At 42.2% G+C, this 19,162-nt stretch overlaps 1 protein-coding gene and 1 long non-coding RNA gene across 2 annotated transcripts in view; one reads left to right on the top strand and one right to left on the bottom strand.

The window, feature by feature from the left end:
• Positions 1–7,288: 7,288 nt before the first annotated feature.
• Positions 7,289–19,162, top strand: part of LOC117468775 — a 27,019-nt gene continuing 15,145 nt past the window's right edge. Inside the window, exon 1 of the long non-coding RNA XR_004554515.1 lies at positions 7,289–7,832. This is a non-coding gene — a long non-coding RNA (uncharacterized LOC117468775). The remainder of the gene's footprint in view (positions 7,833–19,162) is intronic.
• dhrs13b.2 (dehydrogenase/reductase (SDR family) member 13b.2) overlaps positions 8,550–19,162 on the bottom strand; it is a 12,850-nt gene continuing 2,237 nt past the window's right edge. The window contains exons 3-8 of the mRNA XM_034113042.1: positions 18,869–19,144; positions 17,427–17,756; positions 11,421–11,768; positions 10,161–10,238; positions 9,898–9,917; positions 8,550–9,237 (exon numbers count right to left, since the gene is read on the bottom strand). Of these exons, the coding sequence (XP_033968933.1) occupies positions 9,901–9,917; positions 10,161–10,238; positions 11,421–11,768; positions 17,427–17,756; positions 18,869–19,144 (1,049 nt within the window). The 3' untranslated portion in view covers positions 8,550–9,237; positions 9,898–9,900. The remainder of the gene's footprint in view (positions 9,238–9,897; positions 9,918–10,160; positions 10,239–11,420; positions 11,769–17,426; positions 17,757–18,868; positions 19,145–19,162) is intronic.

Here is a 19,162-nt window from a genome sequence, read left to right as displayed (position 1 = left end):
CTGAGGACCCCAGATCAGCCATTCTCTAACAGGGCTTAAATAGAGGGATATGAGGGATGTCTAAAATGCATGATCTGTTTGGTATTTTGAGCAAAACACATCATAGACATGTTTTTTATATATTTTTATATCTGAGACCCATAATATATTCCTAAAAATAGCATAATAGGAGATCTTTAAGAGAAAAAAAGAGTCTGTTATTATTGAAATCATCGGGGTCTACAAGTTGTTTGATGATCTAAAGGCCGAATCCAGAGTTATGTTTCCTCTTCATTCATTTGACTGAGCCAAGACAGGCGGATGGGAGGCGGGGCTTACAGAAAAATGAAAGTGCACATGGATGTCTCTGGATGACCAGGATATTTGTTGTACCTTCAGTTAGTCTATTTTTGACTTATTTCACAACTTCAACAGGAATGAACAGGGCCCCCCCCTTCAATGCTGTATCAAGTTCTCTTCATACATCCATGCAGAACCCCCTAACCATTCTCACTCCTCATGCCAAAACCTTATCAACCAAAGCAACAAAGGCAAGCAGCACTAGCAAATCAGATGCAGAGTAAGGTGAAGGCATGACCTGGCCTACTCTCCGTTGTATGGCTGTTTGTGTTTGAGATAACAGGCACACATAGGCTTTCAGTTTAAAGGGACATTTCCTGACTATTGGGGTTTTGGAAGAATGGGTCTATGGAAAGGTTAATATTCAAGGTTTTAAGTAAAATGTCAAGGAAAACTATCCATTACATTTGGAACAAACATTGTACAACTTTGGTTCATGACCAAATCAAACAAAAAAAGTCAGATTCGGCAGGACTTTTAGTTTAGTGCTAGTATGAACAATATTACCATGCTAATACTCACATGTTAAATTGTTGAACATAGTAAACATTAAATATCAAAATGTTAGCATTTCCATTATGAGCAACATGCATGTTAGATTTTAGCTCAAATATTGTCAAGCGTAATATCGTCTCAAAAATCCTCAGGCATGGCTCTAGATTTGTTGATTGTGATGAATTTTGACATTAGGTTTTCATGGATGTATTAGTTTTTCTTCCATCATATACAGCATGTCTCTTTTTGAAAATTACAACTATGAATTAGAACACTTAGTCCTAATCATATCCATGTAACCTTTCATTAAACTTTCCTTGAAAGTTCTAGCGAGATCTTGTTTGGACATGGGTTGGAAAAAGGTTAACCTTTGAAAAAGAAAAAAAAGGAGATATTTGGGTTCTGGGTTGGAAATATTTACAACATGTCATTAAATCCTATCAAGGACTAATGGCTCTTTATTTACCCATCAGACTTTCCCTCATATTGCTGCTTCCCTATAACAGCACACCTAGAGACACCAGATCCCGGGTCCCGCAGACAAACAGCAGGACGGATAGAACTAAAGCAGCATTACATCATCTACAGCCTCCTGCATTATGCTGAGATACTTGTTTTCTGTTCAGTTACAACATACATGGATCAGAGTGTGTGTGCTACACTTTATCTACACTGAGCCTCAAGCACCAGACCTGGCTGGCCTCCGATCTTTCAAAAGGCTTATCATCTAAAGATCGGGAACTTGATTGAGTCACTGCAATTATAAAGAACTGATGAAACCTTTAGTACCCCCTGTTTCCTAGCAATAATCATTCATGTTCTGTTGTGTTTTATTCACCCTGACCTGAAACTACGTAATATGTTATTTTTCTTTTTATTGGATTGAGGTTTTCCCAGCAGAGTTTTTAGTGTAAATGTAAACCTCTGCCAGCCCCACTCAGGCCATCTATGGCTGCTTTATTAGGACCAGTACAAGCATTGATGTTTTTTTCTTACTGAAGCTTCCCCAGGCAAGATTTCTGCCTATTTTCATCATTTCTACTTATTGGTTTTCTTGCCAAAAATAGTTTTCAGTATTCCCACAGACAGTATTTTAGTATTGTCAGTGTGGGAAAGCCTCTGTAATATCATGTACGACAGAGGAATCACCATCTGTGTATATTTAAGTCTTAAGAAGTATTTAATAAATAGCTGGATAATAAAGTATTATTCAATTACATTCAAGGTACTTTAGCCTTATAGATATTTAGGATAAATACATCCTGTGTCAAAATCTGGTCTTTACGTCATCATCTTCTCAGGAATGGTGAGTCATTTCCAGGAATTTTTAGGAGTTGCACAATGCAACATGTAGTGTGAGAAAAGAGCGTGTAGCACTGTATGGTGTTTATTTGAGACATTAGTAAAGTTACTATACAAAAGTGGCTGTATTAGCGGGCTTCTTGGCCACACTAAATATTAATGATGTATGTAATGTGTAAGATCAGCCAAATGTTTCTGAAACAGCGGATTGTTTGTATCGGAAGAAGCTTTACACCACAACCATGAGTATTTTGTAGGCCCTCTCCGTCTGAACGCCTTGCGTAGCTTAGCTTTCAGGAGTTGCAGACTTCCAATTAAACCTTCTGTAATATTGTATCAATAATTTAAGTGTTTCAACTTTATGGTTTTTAATCAGGAACTTCAGATTACGATCAAACAGCTTGTGAGAAATAGGGTGTGTCATGTTTAGAAGGCTACAGCTCTTATCCCAATGTTTCAGATCCATATTTATTAATCAGTTACCCGTTAAAGGGGCCCTATTAATAAGCTTTTTGGGGTTTTCCCTTTCCTGGAGTGTGTTATATAGGTTTTTGTGCATGTAAATGGTCTGCAAAGGCTAAAATCCCAAAGTTCCGTCCAGAGGGTGTGTTTTCTCTCACACACAAATAAAGACCCTTTTGAACATTCACATTATAGGCTAAAAATACAATTGATAAACCTGAAAATGAATATAATAGGGCCCCTCCAGGACAAGAAAATTGAAGGACTCAGATCGAGACATCCTTAGGGAATCTGTTGGGCAGCTGTGTGTACATTTTTAGAGTTAGATTTTTATTTTTTTTCTATTTTGCCATGGCAATTCCATAAAAAACATCAAAGGTCAAACATTTTTAAAGCTTTTTTTCCGTTCTCAGTAGTGCTGCTCTACTCTGTTTGTGATAAAACCTGGGCCCCACACACACAAAAAACACACACACTGCCCCCTTAGGGCACAGGCAGCTCACACACAAACACATCTGGTCTCAGTCTGAGTAAAGCTCTGTTTATCCCTGTAAATGGACTCAGACTGACCAGTTTAGGTGTCCTCTCTGTGGAGGCTCGTCTTCATCAGTCCACTTCAAAGCTGACGGCTGACATATTTACGATCAGTGAGGCTCAGCAAGTCTTACGAGCATGTTCTTTTTTTGTGTGTGTGTTCTGTGTTTTTACAATTTTACAAGAAGTTTACATTTAACTTGTATGTTTGAAGTTCAATATAGGTTTAAGGAGAGAAACTACAGGTGAATAGGATAAAGATACAGATAGATATCACCATGAAACCAACCCAGTTGATTACTGTACTTACATTGAGACGATTATTATCGTATTATAATACAAGTATTATCATTGAGTTAAGTTCATTTCTTATCATTGTACAGGTACAATGACAATGACATTAACAAAATCTAAATATATTTTTAATATGTTAAGCTTTATCTCATTAAATATATAACATTTCCATACATTCCCAAATCGGAAGACTGCACAAAGGTTTTTAAGGAAGGAATTAACTTTGGATATCTCTTTGTATCACGCCATTAAATAAGAAAATACTATCGCTAGCCATTAAAATAAATCACCATGTTTTACGACAAAAATATGACTTTAATCAGGCAATGAATGATATATGAACCCTCTGTAAAGGCTTTACGCATATACTGTAGATAGAGAGATAATGAAACTCGAAATGTGTATATATGTAAGTGCCACTAAAGTGGAGATTTTTGGATCACAATATGAGAAAAATGTATCAGATTGAGAAAACGGGGGGTTACGTATTGTAACCCTAGTTATATAAGCACAGGCGGAGCCCTCTACTGGACTCTATGGGTACTACCCTCAATCATATGCGAGTATTCACCTACTGAGATATCTATAAATGTAGCGGGGCGGGCCTACCTGAATGCGCGCGCAAGCCCACCGTATATAAGGCGGCCACGCCTCCTGACTGTCATCCTTTTCTCTTCAGCGAGCGAGCAACAACTGAAGCAGAGAAAGTAAAACGTTTGAAAGAAGAGAAAGAGTTATCATACCTTCAAGGAGTCGCCACTTCGAGAGACCCGGGCCTGTCCTTCGTGCCCTGGCTTAATAGCGGGCGCCGATCCCCACCACCTCTGCTTCGAGTGTTTGGGGGACCAGGATATGGCCGAGGCGGTGCCATTCACGTTCGCCATTCCAGCGGGGCGGATGGCTCCGTTTGCCAGGGAGGAGGATGACGAGGACTTCTCATTGTCGGGCACTTCCGGGTCCGGCGTCCATGGAAGTCCACCGCCCAGGTCTGTACTCCATCCTGCCTGTTGATGTAAGCCACTGTGGTGCGTTTGTCGCTCCTCACCAGCACATGTTTGCCCTGTAGTAAGGGTTTGCAGTGCTGTAGGAGCAGTACTAATGCCCGTAGCTCTAGAAAGTTGATGTGCCGAGTTTCTGTCAGAGGCCAGCCACCACCTATAGCTCTCTCTAGGCAGGTCCCCCCCCATCCTGTCACGGATGCATCTTGAACACCGTGACATAGGAGGTCACCCGCCCTAGCGGAGTTCCCCTCCGCAGATGCTTTGGGGACCCCCAGTATCGGAGGTTGCCCTCCACTGAGGGAGGGGGATGGTCACCAGGCGTCGTTTGTGCCTTTTGGGATCTAAACGAAGGCCGGAAAACCACCTCTGCAGGCGAGTAAGTAACCCCAGCGGTACCACGAGGTGAGCAGCCGCCATGAGACCCAGAGTCTGCATGATGGTCAAAGCTGTCACCGTTGCCCCCTGTCACAGTCTGCAAACTGCCTGAAGCAGGGATGCCTGTCTGACAGGGTGGCACGTAGTCTGCCTGCATCGAGCAAAAATCCCCAGATACCCCACCTGCTGGTGAGGTATGGGACTGCTCTTCTTCCAATTGACCGCAATCCACTTGGATCAATTGGGCTGTGTTTGCCTCTTCCCTGGACCTGGCCATGACAATGAGGTCGTATTACAAAACCCTCATGCCATGGTCGCGAAGCTGAATTTGCTGAACGTGCGTGGGGATAGGGAGTAGCCAAACGGTAGTCTGTTGTACTCGTAGGCTACCCCCCTGGAAGGCAAAACGCAAATACTTTCTGTGCTTTGGAGCAATTTTCGACATGAAAGTAAGCGTCCTTCAGGTCGATGGTTGTGAACCAATCGCCCGGCTGCCGTAGTTCCAGTAATTGGCTTACACATGGAACTTTTCACAGGCAATGTGCTGATTCAGGCTGCGAAGATCCAGAATGGGTCTGAATTCTCCTGTCTTCTTGGGAACCAGGAAGTACATGGAGTAAAGCCCCTTTTCTCTGTCCTGAGAGTGCACACTGTTGAAAGGAAACCTATCTCCTCCTGGATGATAGATTTGCCTGAATGGAGGAGGGACGCTGCAAAACTGGAGTGAGTACCCCAGTTTCAGTGTCCTGTCTATCCATTCTGTCAGTACACAGCTGAGCTTCTATTCCCCATAAAACTGTGTTTAGGGGACATGCAAGCAGCTGTGGAGCCGCAGCTAAGAAGCTGTAATACTCTCTGGTGGCCTACTCCGCTGCCAAACCTTCCATAACAGGAAGTTTGGCCCACAGAAGGGGCCGATTTTCTACTGAGGTCCTTGAATGCACTGCGGCACGCTCTTGGTGCCGCGGCTCTGTCATAATGCCGCCTCTTTGAAACGGACATTATTGGGAAATGTGGGATTGTGGAGAGAGATGACTCTTACTCTGGGATAAATGCAATCATTTTTACTGAATACATTTTTCACACACACATCCCTCTAGAACTAGGGTTACAATACGTAACCCACCGTTCTTCTGCAGAGGTCCTTGAACGCACCTTCGTATTAATGCTGTGTTTCACATTCAACAGTGAAACGCATTAATCGGAGCTATTATACCAGGCAAGGTGTGTTTTCTGACAACAGCACACCGGCAATAGCGTCTCTTGAACCCGCACAGTGCTTTGACAGCACTTTCTGCGGTTTATTCCACTCACTTGCGCGCCCACCTGCTGTTTCCTTTACTGGAGTTTACAGCGGGGCGGCGAGTGTGGGACAGTGTTCTTTCCTCTGAGGATGAGCAAGAAGCAGCATACGCCAACCTGCGACTACTCCCCATCCACATGACCAAGGCATTCGATCCAAAGAGCCCTTCCGTATACACGGGGGCTCCCAGGAGATCATCACCGTAGACCAAGCTATTAATTCGGCCGATGCTGCGGCCAAATAATCGCTCTGATCTGGTGAGGTGGGGGCATCTTGCGGAAGAGCAATGATCGAGACGCCCAACACACCCGTGTTTATTTGCAGCCGCCCTGTCATGTGGCAGCGGGGCAGAGGCTCTCTGCCCAGCCTGCTGCCTGCTGGGAGCAGATGGGCTGCCACGTTCCGCCGCCATGGTCATCACCTAGGGGGAAGTACAGACCTGGGCGGTGGACTTCCATGGACGCCGGACCCGGAAGTGCCCGACAACGAGAAGTCCTCGTCATCCTCCTCCCCGGCAAATGGAGCCATCCGCCCCGCTGGAATGGCGAACGTGAATGGCGAACGTGAATGGCGAACGTGAATGGCACCGCCTCGGCCATATCCTGGTCCCCCAAACACTCGAAGCAGAGGTGGTGGGGATCGGCGCCCGCTATTAAGCCAGGGCACGAAGGACAGGCCCGGGTCTCTCGAAGTGGCGACTCCTTGAAGGTATGATAACTCTTTCTCTTCTTTCAAACGTTTTACTTTCTCTGCTTCAGTTGTTGCTCGCTCGCTGAAGAGAAAAGGATGACAGTCAGGAGGCGTGGCCGCCTTATATACGGTGGGCTTGCGCGCGCATTCAGGTAGGCCCGCCCCGAGGGGCCGGCTATGTTTATAGATATCTCAGAAGGTGAATACTCGCATAGCATGATTGAGGGTAGTACCCATAGAGTCCAGTAGAGGGCGGAGCCTGTGAGAGATATAACAGGATTTAAAGTTTTTAATGTGTTGTTAAATGTCTTAAAATAAAAGGTAAATAAATGTAACTAATACATAACAATATGAAGCTTCCTCACTTGATTACTTGCGACAATAATTTGTTGTATTACTGTTAAGTTTAAATATGTAATGATCTAATAATAACCTTGCGTGAATTTATGGAGAAATCTAGGGATGCAAATAGACAAAGTAAGTCAAATACACCAACATTTGATTTTTTTATGTTTCCTTTTTAATATAGCAGAATGAAAGAAGACATTTTAGAAAAACAAAAACGGCCAAACACTGAAAATTGAACATTTTCGTAAATTTTTTTCCTTTGAGAGAAAGCTGATGTTTCAAGAATTACACTTGAAAATGCCCGTAAGAGCTAATTCTGGAGAAGTTGTTTGCTAAAGTGATCAAAATCGAGCGGCTGTCTTACTTACAGTGAAGTGTCAAGTTTCAAAGGAACATTTAAAATCACATGAAACATCTTATGTTTATTAATCGCAGGGAAGCAGCTCACACATGGAATCATTTTTCCATAAAATGAACTATCTGGTGCAGATATATGTTGGGCTTGTTCCAGTACCAAAAAAACGTTAACGTTTTTGGATCACATGAAGAATCACACTCAAAGTACCATCGTGTTTATTAAATGCCTTCAATAAGAAATATTGTATTTACACTGTGTGCATATCTTTGATATTCATCTTGTTCATACAGTGGATACATGTTACTTGATAGGGCTCCTTGTTGTTTCTGAGGTAACAGAGATTTTCTGTTGTATACTACATTTCGTTTTTGAGTACACACTTATATTCAATAAAATAAAATGAACAATGCAACTGCAGTTCGGTGGGCTATGGATTGCACCACTGCTTTTTGCAGATGATGTGGTTCTAATGGCTTCATCGGTCTGCGACCTTCAGCACTCACTGGATCAGTTCACAGCCGAGAGTGAAGCGGCTGGGATGAGGATCAGCACCTCCAAATCTGAGGCCATGGTTCTCAGCAGGAAACCGATGGACTGTCCACTCCAAGTAGGGAATGAGTCCTTACCCCAAGCGAAGGAGTTCAAGTATCTCGGGGTCTTGGTCTCGAGGGAGGGAACAATGGAGCGTGAGATGGGCCGGAGAATCGGAGCAGCGGGAGCGGTACTGCAGTCGCTTTACCGCACCGTTGTGACGAAAAGAGAGCTGAGCCAGAAGGCAAAGCTCTCTGTCTACCTGGCCATTTTCGTTCCTACCCTCACCTATGGTCATGAAGGATGGGTCATGACCGAAAGAACGAGATCGCGGATACAAGCGGCCGAGATGGGTTTTCTCCGCAGGGTAGCTGGCATCTCCCTTAGGGATAAGGTGAGAAGTTCAGTCATCCGGGAGGGACTCAGAGCAGAACCGCTCCTCCTTCGCGTTGAAATGAGCCAGTTGAGGTGGTTCGGGCACCTAGTAAGGATGCCACCCTAGGGAGGTGTTCCAGGCTGGGAGGAGACCGAGGGGTAGACCGAGGACCAGGTGGAGGGATTATATCTCTTCGCTGGCCTGGGAGCACCTTGGAATCCCCCAGTCAGAGCTGGATGATGTGGCCGGGGAAAGGGAGGTTTGGGGCTCTCTGCTGGAACAGCTACTTCCGCGACCCGACCACGGATAAGTGGGAGAAGATGGATGGGTGGAAAATGAACAATATAGATAAAACACTGTAGTCCTATGTGCCCAAATATAGTTAGATTCAGTATTTCTCAATAAGTGTGAAGTCTAACAAATGTGTTGAATATATTTACCTTCTCAGAGTTTCATTATTTATTTAATTCTTCAAATCGTGTTTTATTTACATCCATGTTTGCTGTCCTTCAGTATTGGAGTATTTGCTTGCTGTGCTGCCTGTGTACAGAACTTTGCATGTGCATCAACAAACGTTGCTCTATTAAACTACTACTACTATGCATGAACCCGTAAACTGTTGCATTTTCCCCTGTTTGATCATTCAATATCAAGCTTTTTTAGCATGAGCAAAATCTATGCAACAACAAAAACAAACCTTCACCATAAAACATACACACACACACACACCAATCAAATGAGTCTCTGAAACAAACTGACGAGGTAGGAGGTTCGCCGTTACCGCTTCATCTGCTCACTCTTCCAAGGCTGCTGCTCAGTATAGTCGGTTCTGCTCGATACACACACAAAGAAAAAAATCAGATTGTATAAAAGTCTATAGGAAAATAATTTTACTTCTCACATGATTTATTATTTCAGGAAATATTTAACTGTTGTGATTATGGTCTCAATTATAGTTTAAAGTCTTCAACACAGAATGATGTTGGTTTCCTGTCTGATAATTAGCTGATCAGATTTGGCAATGTTGTGACATCACAACAGATGTTTGGGTTGTGCAACAATTAGCCAATAACCAACCAAGGTAACACCCGCCCACCTTATCACCTGAATCTCCTCTTAGAGCGCTATTATGTTTTTTTAACCAATTAATTCACAAAGGGGCGTGGCCAGCAGCAGCTCATTATATTTTTAAGCTACAGACACAGAATCAGCACTTTTGAAACAGGGCTGAAACAGAGGGGATTATAGCAACAATGCATGATCTGTTTGGTACTTTGAGCCAAACAATTCAGAAACATGTTTTGTATATAACTGAGAACTATAATATAGTGTTGAAAAAGAGCATAATAGGGGACCTTTTAGGCATGGCTAACTTATGATTGACACGTCGCTACCATGTCTGGTTTGGGTCTTTTCTGTGGTTTTGTCTAAACACATTAACCCTTTAAACAGTGGGAACAAAACATGTTTTGTTATAAGATCATCCTACCTGTCATGCTTTTCTTCTTGCTGTGGAGAAAATAAATGACAGTCATTTTTTCAGGCATCAACAGTGGTGGAAAGAAATAGCCTGTCCTGCATTCATGTTTAAGTAAAAGTACAATGGTATGCAGAATGGTCCTTTTCAGAATAGTACATATCACATTGATGGAATACGTTTATTGATGCATTAATATGTTTATTCCTTTTGCCGCTAATAAAGGTAAGGCGGAGCTCATTTCAATGACTTTGTCTGAGGGACCCCACACTCACCTGAGTGCAGGTAACACAGCATCACACACAGGGTGAGCAGCAGCGAGATGACAATGAAAAGCATCCAGCCGGTTGGCTCTGAGGAGAAAACAGAAAACCAACATGACCTTTATATAAATGTATACAGTCTATAGCGGTCAGACTTTAAAACCACCACAGACCCTGGTAGACCCCACACACATATAACAACACATACTATCTAACTAACACTCCTGTTGTGCAATACTACTTATGTGCAATATATATATATATATATATATATATACCGTAAATAGCTGTGCAATTTATACTACCATCTTTTATACTTTCACCTGGCTGCTATATCCCTTAACTGTTATTGGTACTGGATGTGTATCTTGTAAATTGTGTAATTTCTAGTTTTTTATCTTTATTTTTTTTTTTATGCATGCTTCTTGAGAGATATTAAGATATCTTTGGCTCTTTGCTGGAACAGGTGTACATTTCTCCTCTGTGGGACGAATAAAGGTATTCTGAATAAAATAAACATTACTATTTTATTGGTTTTATATGTCCTACATATATTATGTAGCATTGTTGGAGGAGTCTGGTACTTAAGATTTCCATTGCCATATCTACACTGTAGCTACTGTGCACATGACAATGAAGCCTTGCATTGAATCTTGAATCTAGTGTTAGATATGCTCTTCTGCTGCTGTTCAGTGGTAGCTCACAGAACTGCAGTGTATTAGGTGTTACTAGTGCGTTATGGTCCTATTGCTGCTACATTATGGCAGAAGTCATAACAAATATTTTGGTCAATATTGACTGATTGAAAAATCGACATATTGACCTATTGTTAATTGACTTTGCAAATATAAGGTGGATTTTCTTGAATATATATTTATATACATACATTATTTATTTGAATATATATATATACATACATGATGTGGAGATAAAATATATATATATACAAAAAAATGTGTATATGTTTGACAATGTACGTATATGTACATATTTAAATAAATATATTGTATTTTCTTAAGGATACAAAATATTTATTTATTGAATAAAATAAATATATTTTTTGTTTTTTCATTAAAAAAGATAATTCTGGTGTAAGGGCACAACTGTAAAGGAAAGGGGCGATACGCTGGATTAAAAACACAACTAAAATTTGTGTGATTAAAACAAAATGTGGCACAATAATCGTTTTATCCGGATTGTCTTGTTTCATAATCAATATCATCATTACAAATAAACCTAATAAGCTTATTAACTCAGCCCTCCTCCACTCACCCTCCACAGTCAGGGTGAAGCTCTTTTTGATGGGCACCCTCAGGGACTTATGGGATACTCTGCATGTGAACTCCCTTCCTGAGTGCTTGAGTGCAGCCTGCAGGTAGAAGAAGGCCGTCAGCGAGTACGTCTTGTCGTTGTTGTGTTTGTGGCTGGACAGCAGAACGTTCTGGAGCTTCTCGGGGAGAGGAGCGCCCACCCTCTGTCCCGCCACCGCCGGGTCCTGCATGTACCACCCGATCTCCACATCCAGAGGGTAGTAACTGTCTGCCTCACATGTCACCCTCTGCTCCCCGCCCTCCAGCAGTGTCAGAGTGGGTCCAACGTTGAGGGAGACCCTGGGAGCCTCTGAGGAGAGGAGAGAATAAAGTCAGATCCTCTCAGCAAAAGGGTTCCATTATGAGTTTGACTCCAGCTGCCAATCCTGTGTGCAAAAGCAAGTATGTTTTAGGTGGTACAGTTACTTCAATAGAGTGGTGCAGGGATGACGTGATTTTATAGGCCGACTCGAAAGTTAGCATCGCAAGGGCTCCTTTGACAAAAAGCATCGGATTGTTTTCGGATTTTGGTGTATTGCAGAGAATAAGATCTGAGGCAAATGCACGTTTATGCAGGGTTGCCAACTCTCACGCATCTGGCGTGTGACACACGCTTTCACTCTCAATCTCACGCTCTCACGCTGCCCAAACTATTCTCACGCCAAAAACAAGAATACCGAAGACTAGAAACGGTTTTGAAAACTTTTGTCACGTAGTGATCGTCTTCTCAATAGAACATCTTTGATAATGTCTTCTGGCCAATCAGAATCACGATAACGGCGTGGAGTTGTTGCAGGAAGTCCCGACGGAGAATACTTTTGCGGTAGTACATCTCTATACATCGATACAACATTATGTGTTGATAGAAATCAACACGTAATGAAATAAGACCCCACGGTTTGATGATTGATAGGTGTGTGGGCTGTCTTTCATTTTGACACACAGAACAATGGGGGCTATCCACCCTTATCCACAATGTAAAGTAATTCACACAGCCTCTTCCCTCTGCTCTCTGTGAGGAGCAGCAGGTTCAGCTTTCAGAACAAAGTAACAAAAAACTAAAATGGCATTCATTTTTTTAAATATGTCGTGTAGTAATAGATTTATTAATTTTTCTTCTCAAGAGAGTACCAGAATGTGTATTTTATGTTAGTATTTTAAAAAATCTCCTGGGGGAGAATCCCTCCAGACCCCCCTGCAGGGGTTGGGTTTTCAGCATGTGAACTCTTTCACCTGTGGGGAAATTGCAGGATTGGCTCCAGGTCGCCCTTTTTATTTACTACAAGACAAATGTGCCTTTTTATTTCATACAGTTCAATTTGGATTGAAACAGGGAAATAATCTAAACCTCACGCGTGGCGTTTCACTGTCGGGGGGAGCGTGTATGTAATTACATTGCAAATACTGACTTGAGCCCCACCACTGTATGGGTTAGCCTACCATATGGGGCGTTCACACCAAGTACTTTTCCCACAGTAGTTCATGAGAACTTTAGTTCATGAGAGTTCTTTTAGTTCTGATGAACTAAAGCAGATCGCGTTCACACCAAAATGAGTTCCTGGGGGTGGATTAGGCAAATGAGCCGCTGACGTCACTTCTTCTTCTTCTGCTTTGGGTTTACTGGCAGGCCGCAAACAACTTCACGGCGAGTACAGTAGGTGGCGGTATGCACCTTAAAGTTGCAATCCGCCAAAAAATCGAGAGAAGAAGAAGAAAATAAAAAAACTTCCGCTTCCGCTGTATGCTTCTGTTTACCTTCCGACCTCAGTCAGACACGCTATGGAGTTGACTGAAGTTGTGGTTTTGGTGCTCGTGTTACACAGCTTCGTAACTGAGTTATTTAAGCCAATAACTCAGCCACAAATACAGATCGACCATTCAAATGCAATAGCAATGCTGATTCGGAGGGGGTTAAGAAGCCTTAACAAAAGGACTGGACGGCGACAAGCACACGCTAGATTACCCAACAAAAATACTCTGGAGCCGCAACTGCCGACCCGTATTGCGCATGCGCAGATCTAAGATCCAGTAGAAATGATAAAAAAGTAAAAGTCTGCTGCTTATTGTTCTACTAGGCCAGTGATTCTCAAATGGGGGTACGCGGACCCCTAGGGGTACGTGGGGGTACTGCAGGGGTACGCGAGAGAAAACAATAAAAAAGGTTAATAAAAAAAATGCTTTTTTGCTTATGCTTGGTACAACTTGTATTTGCCGTACTCGCCATTAACTGTTATTGCTCAGGTTATTCTCGCCCCCTCCGACGTAAGGAGCCAACAGCTCAATGAAACCAGCGCACCTCCAGAGACATCTCAGCACCAAACACCTGCGTCACGTTGGTAAGCCACCGGAGTTTTTCAAAAGAAAACTTGCTGAGTATAGATCCTCCCAAGAGATTATGCGAAAAGCCTCCACAACATCAGCCAAAGCACTGGAGGCATCGTATGCGGTATCACTGCTCATCGCTAAGGCCAAAAAGCCGTTCACGATCGCTGAGGACCTGTTACTCCCAGCTGCTGTTGTTTTGGCGGAGACGATGCTGGACAGAAGTGCAAGGAGAAGTTCAAAATGGTGCCTCTTTCTAATGACACCGTTTCACGCAGAATAGAACGAATGGGAGCAGATATTGTTGAACAAGTTGTGGGAAAACTTGGCGAAACATTTTCACTCTAGCTTGATGAATCGACCGATGTCAGCGGTAAGGCTCAGCTCATTGCTTTCGTGAGATACGTGGATACTGACGACATTTATGAAAATGTGCTTTTCTGCAAGACCTTAGAAGGGAAAACAACGGGGGAGGACATTTTTAATGTTGTGAATGATTTCTTTATTGAAAACGAGCTGGACTGGAGAAACTGCATGAGTGTCTGTACTGACAGAGCTGCCTCAGTGACGGGCCGATTTAAAGGGCTCATGGCACGTATTAGGGATAAAAATCCAGAAGTGCAGTGGAATCACTGTGTCATACACAGGGAAGCACTGGCGGCCAAAAAGCTGAGTCCTGTGTTGCATGACGTTTTGAACAACAGCATCAAAGGGATTAACTTCATAAAGTCAAGGCCACTCAATGCGCATCTGTTTCACCGCCTTTGCGAGGACATGGGAGCTGAACACACCCAACTACTGCTACACACAGAAGTGCGCTGGCTCTCTCGGGGGAGGATACTGAGCAGGCTGTTGGAGCTACGATCGGAGGTGCACACCTTTCTGTCAGAGCAAGGATCTCCCTATGCCACACTGTTTGAGGACACAGATTGGCTTGCAAAGCTTTGCTATCTGGCAGACATATTCAGCAAATTGAATGAGCTGAATGTGTGCATGCAGGGAAAGAACACCAACATTCTGAACCTGTATGACAAGGTGGGTGGTTTCGTAAAGAAAGCAGAGTTGTGGAAACGGGCATGTGCACAGGGGGATCTCACCTGCTTTCCTCAGGTAGATGCTTTCCTCTCCAGTGAGGATGTGCAGAGCGCTCCAGTCAAGTCCATTATAGAGGAACACTTGGCCAACCTGATAGTTAGTTTCAAGTCGTACTTTCCTGACATGGAGGATAAACCTGCACAGCTTGATTGGGTAAGAAACCCATTTCTTCTGTCAGAAGCAAACAGAGAAAAGCTTCCTCTCTGTCACCAGGAAAAACTCTTGGATGTGTCATCTGACCGCGGCCTAAAGATGACATTTGAAAACTCCACTCTCACGCAGTTTTGGGTGTGTGTGAAAAAGGAGCATCCTGAGCTGGGAAAACAGCTTTGGAGCAGCTACTGCCCTTTGGATCCACCTATTTGTGTGAGGCCTCCTTCTCTGCAATGACTCTGATCAAAACAAAGCAGAGAAATAGACTGGGCCTGGAAAAGAGTCTGATCACTGCTGTGTCCTCTCTGCCACCAAGGATGACCAAGATGCTCAGTGAAGGACAAGCACACGTTTCACACTAAATTGAGTGCTAAAGTGCTCTTATTGTTACTTGTTAGTGTTATTGCAATTTATAATTTATTTATTATTACAATTGTTTAGTTTTTTTGCCAATGTTTTGACACTAAATTGTATTTTCTATTTTCAAATGCAGTTTAATGCACCTAAAACTCATTAATAGTGTCATTGCAGTGTTATTACGTAGTTTTTATTGTAATTGCACATTTTTGTTACAATGTTTTGTTTTTAACCCTTTCATGCATTGTGACTGCTTATTTAATGCTGTTTTCTTGTTTATGCATGGGGTTTTGGATGGTAGCACATCAGGCACCACATTTTATTATAATATTTGTTTATTGTATTTTATAGTTTTTGCATAATATAACATTTTGTTCATTGGTTCATTAAACATATAATTATTACTTAAAAATCTGTCGTTATGTTCTTTGTTTGTTGTAATTCATGGATGAAGGAGTTCATAAATCACACACTGATGGAACATCACTATATTGTAATTATTTATATAGGCTTTTTCTATCAAAAATGTTCGGGGTCGGTCAGGGGGTACTTGGCTGAGAAAATGTTTCAGAGGGGGTACATTACGGAAAAAGGTTTGAGAAGCACTGTACTAGGCGATAAACGATAATATTGTCGGCACCGTTGTATGACCATTTTAGACCACTGACATAATGATAATATATAATAATATTTCAAGTACATCCTTTCAAACTGCTAGTCACATCCTCATGTAAATGGCAATTTCTCGAGGTCAGAAAAGTTATCGAGTTCACACAAGGCACACAATAAAACAGTGGAAACAAACATGTTTGACTTTCATTAGTGAATGAAACTGTGTGCCCTTTATAGTCTGTGTCCATTATTGTGTATTTGTATATATTGTATATATATATCCTATATGCTAAGGTCCCGCTGCTGACACGATAGCAGTCATTTCGTGCGCATATGTGTAATTAAACCGAATTAAACCCATGACATCAAAATCTCACTCCAGCCAGGTACCCAAAGTTGGCAACCCTGGTTTATGATACTTAATACGTTTTGTTTAGCAGGATAATCTCCATATATTAACACCACTTTGTGATTTTTTCAGCATAAAGCAATCGCCAGAAGTAAAAAGCTAACGTCATGCTATTCACAAACTACTGTACATCAGGGTCGCATGGCTGCACATCACCACCGCTAAGCTAAAGGAGGACTCGTGTCAGCGTGATGAGGTTTAGTAGTCTCATTTAGTCACTGATTAGCAACCGCCGTTTTCAAGACACATAGCTTTCAATATTCATGAGTTGAGTATTTTATTTTCTGAAGTATTTTATGTTTTAGAACATAACTGGAAAATACTGTAAGCTAGCCAAAACCTTGTGATGTTTCTAACTACAAAGTAACACAATAAAAAAAACGTTGACTTCGAGAGGATGAAACCGGGTTTTAGGACTCATTCTTGCACCACTGAATTCAGTGTCAATACCATGTTTGTACATTTAATATAAACTGGTGTGAATAAAACTGTTAGCTTAGCACATCACTTGAAACAGCTAGCCTAGAAGAAACATACAAGCAAAGCAGGCAGCACAGGTATTTCATTGTAACTTAGTTTTGTCTGTCACTGTAAATTCCCTCTCTTCTTAAGTCATTGTCACATTGTTTTTATTATTATATATATTATTTATCCCTGTGACAAAAACAGTCCAAAACAGGCTTCCCTACCAATTACTACGGTGACGTCACTAGTGCTTTCACTGAAAAGTTGAAATATTTGACACTCGAAGCGCTCGGAAGGGACACACAAACAAGGTGAAGCACTCGCTACCGACGGCATGGATTGGAATCATTGAATCATCATTGGAATCCATTTTAAAAGAATGCTGGCAAGTTGCAAGTTTTCTTATTTCTGAAACAGATACTCTTTAACTATGAAAGATTCTTCACATTTATCCTTTTTTGTCATACAGAAAAACAGACGTTCATTTTATAACTCACATTATTAATAGCCCAGAAATGTCAGTCTGGTCTGATCCTCTCTTTGACTCTTCCTTACCTTCGATTTGCAGAACAATATCCATACTGACGAACAGTGGAAGCACGGACACTGAACAGATGTACGTCCCTTCACTGCTCAACTTGGTGAAGGGAAGGTTATAGGAAGCGTCCCCGTCTGCCAGGCTCCTAAGTACGACCCCGGACCCCTTGCTCTGTACTGAGCGGCTGCTGTGACTGAAGAGGCTGGTTCTCTCTCCATGCTGCTGCAGGAGCCACTCCACATAAAAGTTTGGTCCATGGTGGTCGACAGCAAACTGGCAGTGGAGCTTCTGTTTGGAGCCTAGGCCTGCTCTCACTGATGGAGTTAGTGTTTTCATTACCATGGCAGCTATGGACACGGAAGAGACAAGACACAGGCACACAGAGACACACTTAGTTCTTAAAGCAAAAAATGGCCAGCATTACATTTCAATATGGAACTGACGTTAAATTAGAAGTTAAAAGTGTTATATCTTGCATATCTTCAAGGTGACGAAATAATCAAAAAACAAAGATAATGTTTGATGATTTGGAGTAAATGGGGACAACGTTTAACTTCAGCAAAACGTTATCAACACAGTACTAATCCTGGAGTTCACTGCAAGAATTCTTTTGAGTAATTTTGAATTTATTAATTGCGGCCCTCATTCACTTCCACTCACAGGACTTTTTCTCTGATTGTGGATTCTCTTTTACCGAGAAGACATGCAATAAGAACAACATTTCCCTCAGGATATATATCATTCCAATAACTTGTATATAGACTCGTACTGCACTATTCCACATCATAACTTTATTTCATTTTTATAACTATTATTATTTTTGTATTGCTCATGCTCTTATTGTTATTATGTTATGTTATTATGTTGCATTGTTGGAGAAGCCTGTGACATAAGATTTTCAACTGCATAATTACTCTGTAGCTATGTCAGATTGACAATAAAGAACCTTGAACCTTGAACCTTGAGGATTTGAAGGTAACAATAATAATTCATATCTGTGTTTTGTGCCTCTACTGTGACATGTTTACATGCTTTAATGTTCAGAAAGCTCTTGATTTTTCTCATTCTGCCTGTGCTGCAACACCTGTTTTCACCCTCTGTCTGAAACCAGAGCCCAGTATCCTCTGATTGGTCAGCTGGCATGCTCTGTTGCGATTGGTCAACCGCTTAAAGAGGTCCCGTCCCTTAGCTTATCACGTACAATGTGTAAGGAGTGCTAGCCAATAGAAATGTTGTGGGTAAAGTTTTTCTTTAACTGTGTGAAAACTCCACCTTTTGAGTGGTTGCTAACATGACGTTTCGAGCAGATCTCATAAGATCCATGAGAGTGTCCTATAAACATCATTACCATGATGACGATCTTGATGAATAAAGTTGTACCAAAACTTTCACTTGTGAATTTACAATACAATTTTGCATCCCAAAATGATTGAATAGAAAGACATGTGTTGAGTGTTACTTGTTGTGACGAGCATCTCTTTGTCCCCGATGGGAGTCCAGCTGTTGTAGTCCTGCTGTCCCGGGGCTGCTTTGTCCGATGGGTGTCTGAGGAAGCCTGTGATTCTGAACAGGCCGTTGGTGTGTTTCAGGGTGCAGGTGAACCAGTGGTTGTACTCCCGGGCCCCCAGCACTGGCCAGCGAACATGGATGCCCGCTGTGCTGTACCTACGCAGCTCACACTGCAACTGCTCAGCCTCCACTCCCTCCAAGTATCGCCGCAGGTCCAATTTAGAGACTACAACACAAAAGATTA

This window comes from Trematomus bernacchii, unplaced genomic scaffold, assembly GCF_902827165.1.
Source record: "Trematomus bernacchii unplaced genomic scaffold, fTreBer1.1, whole genome shotgun sequence".
NCBI lineage: Eukaryota > Metazoa > Chordata > Actinopteri > Perciformes > Nototheniidae > Trematomus > Trematomus bernacchii.
The sequence above is the reverse complement of the archived record's forward strand: the minus strand, read 5'-3'. Positions and strand labels throughout refer to the sequence as shown.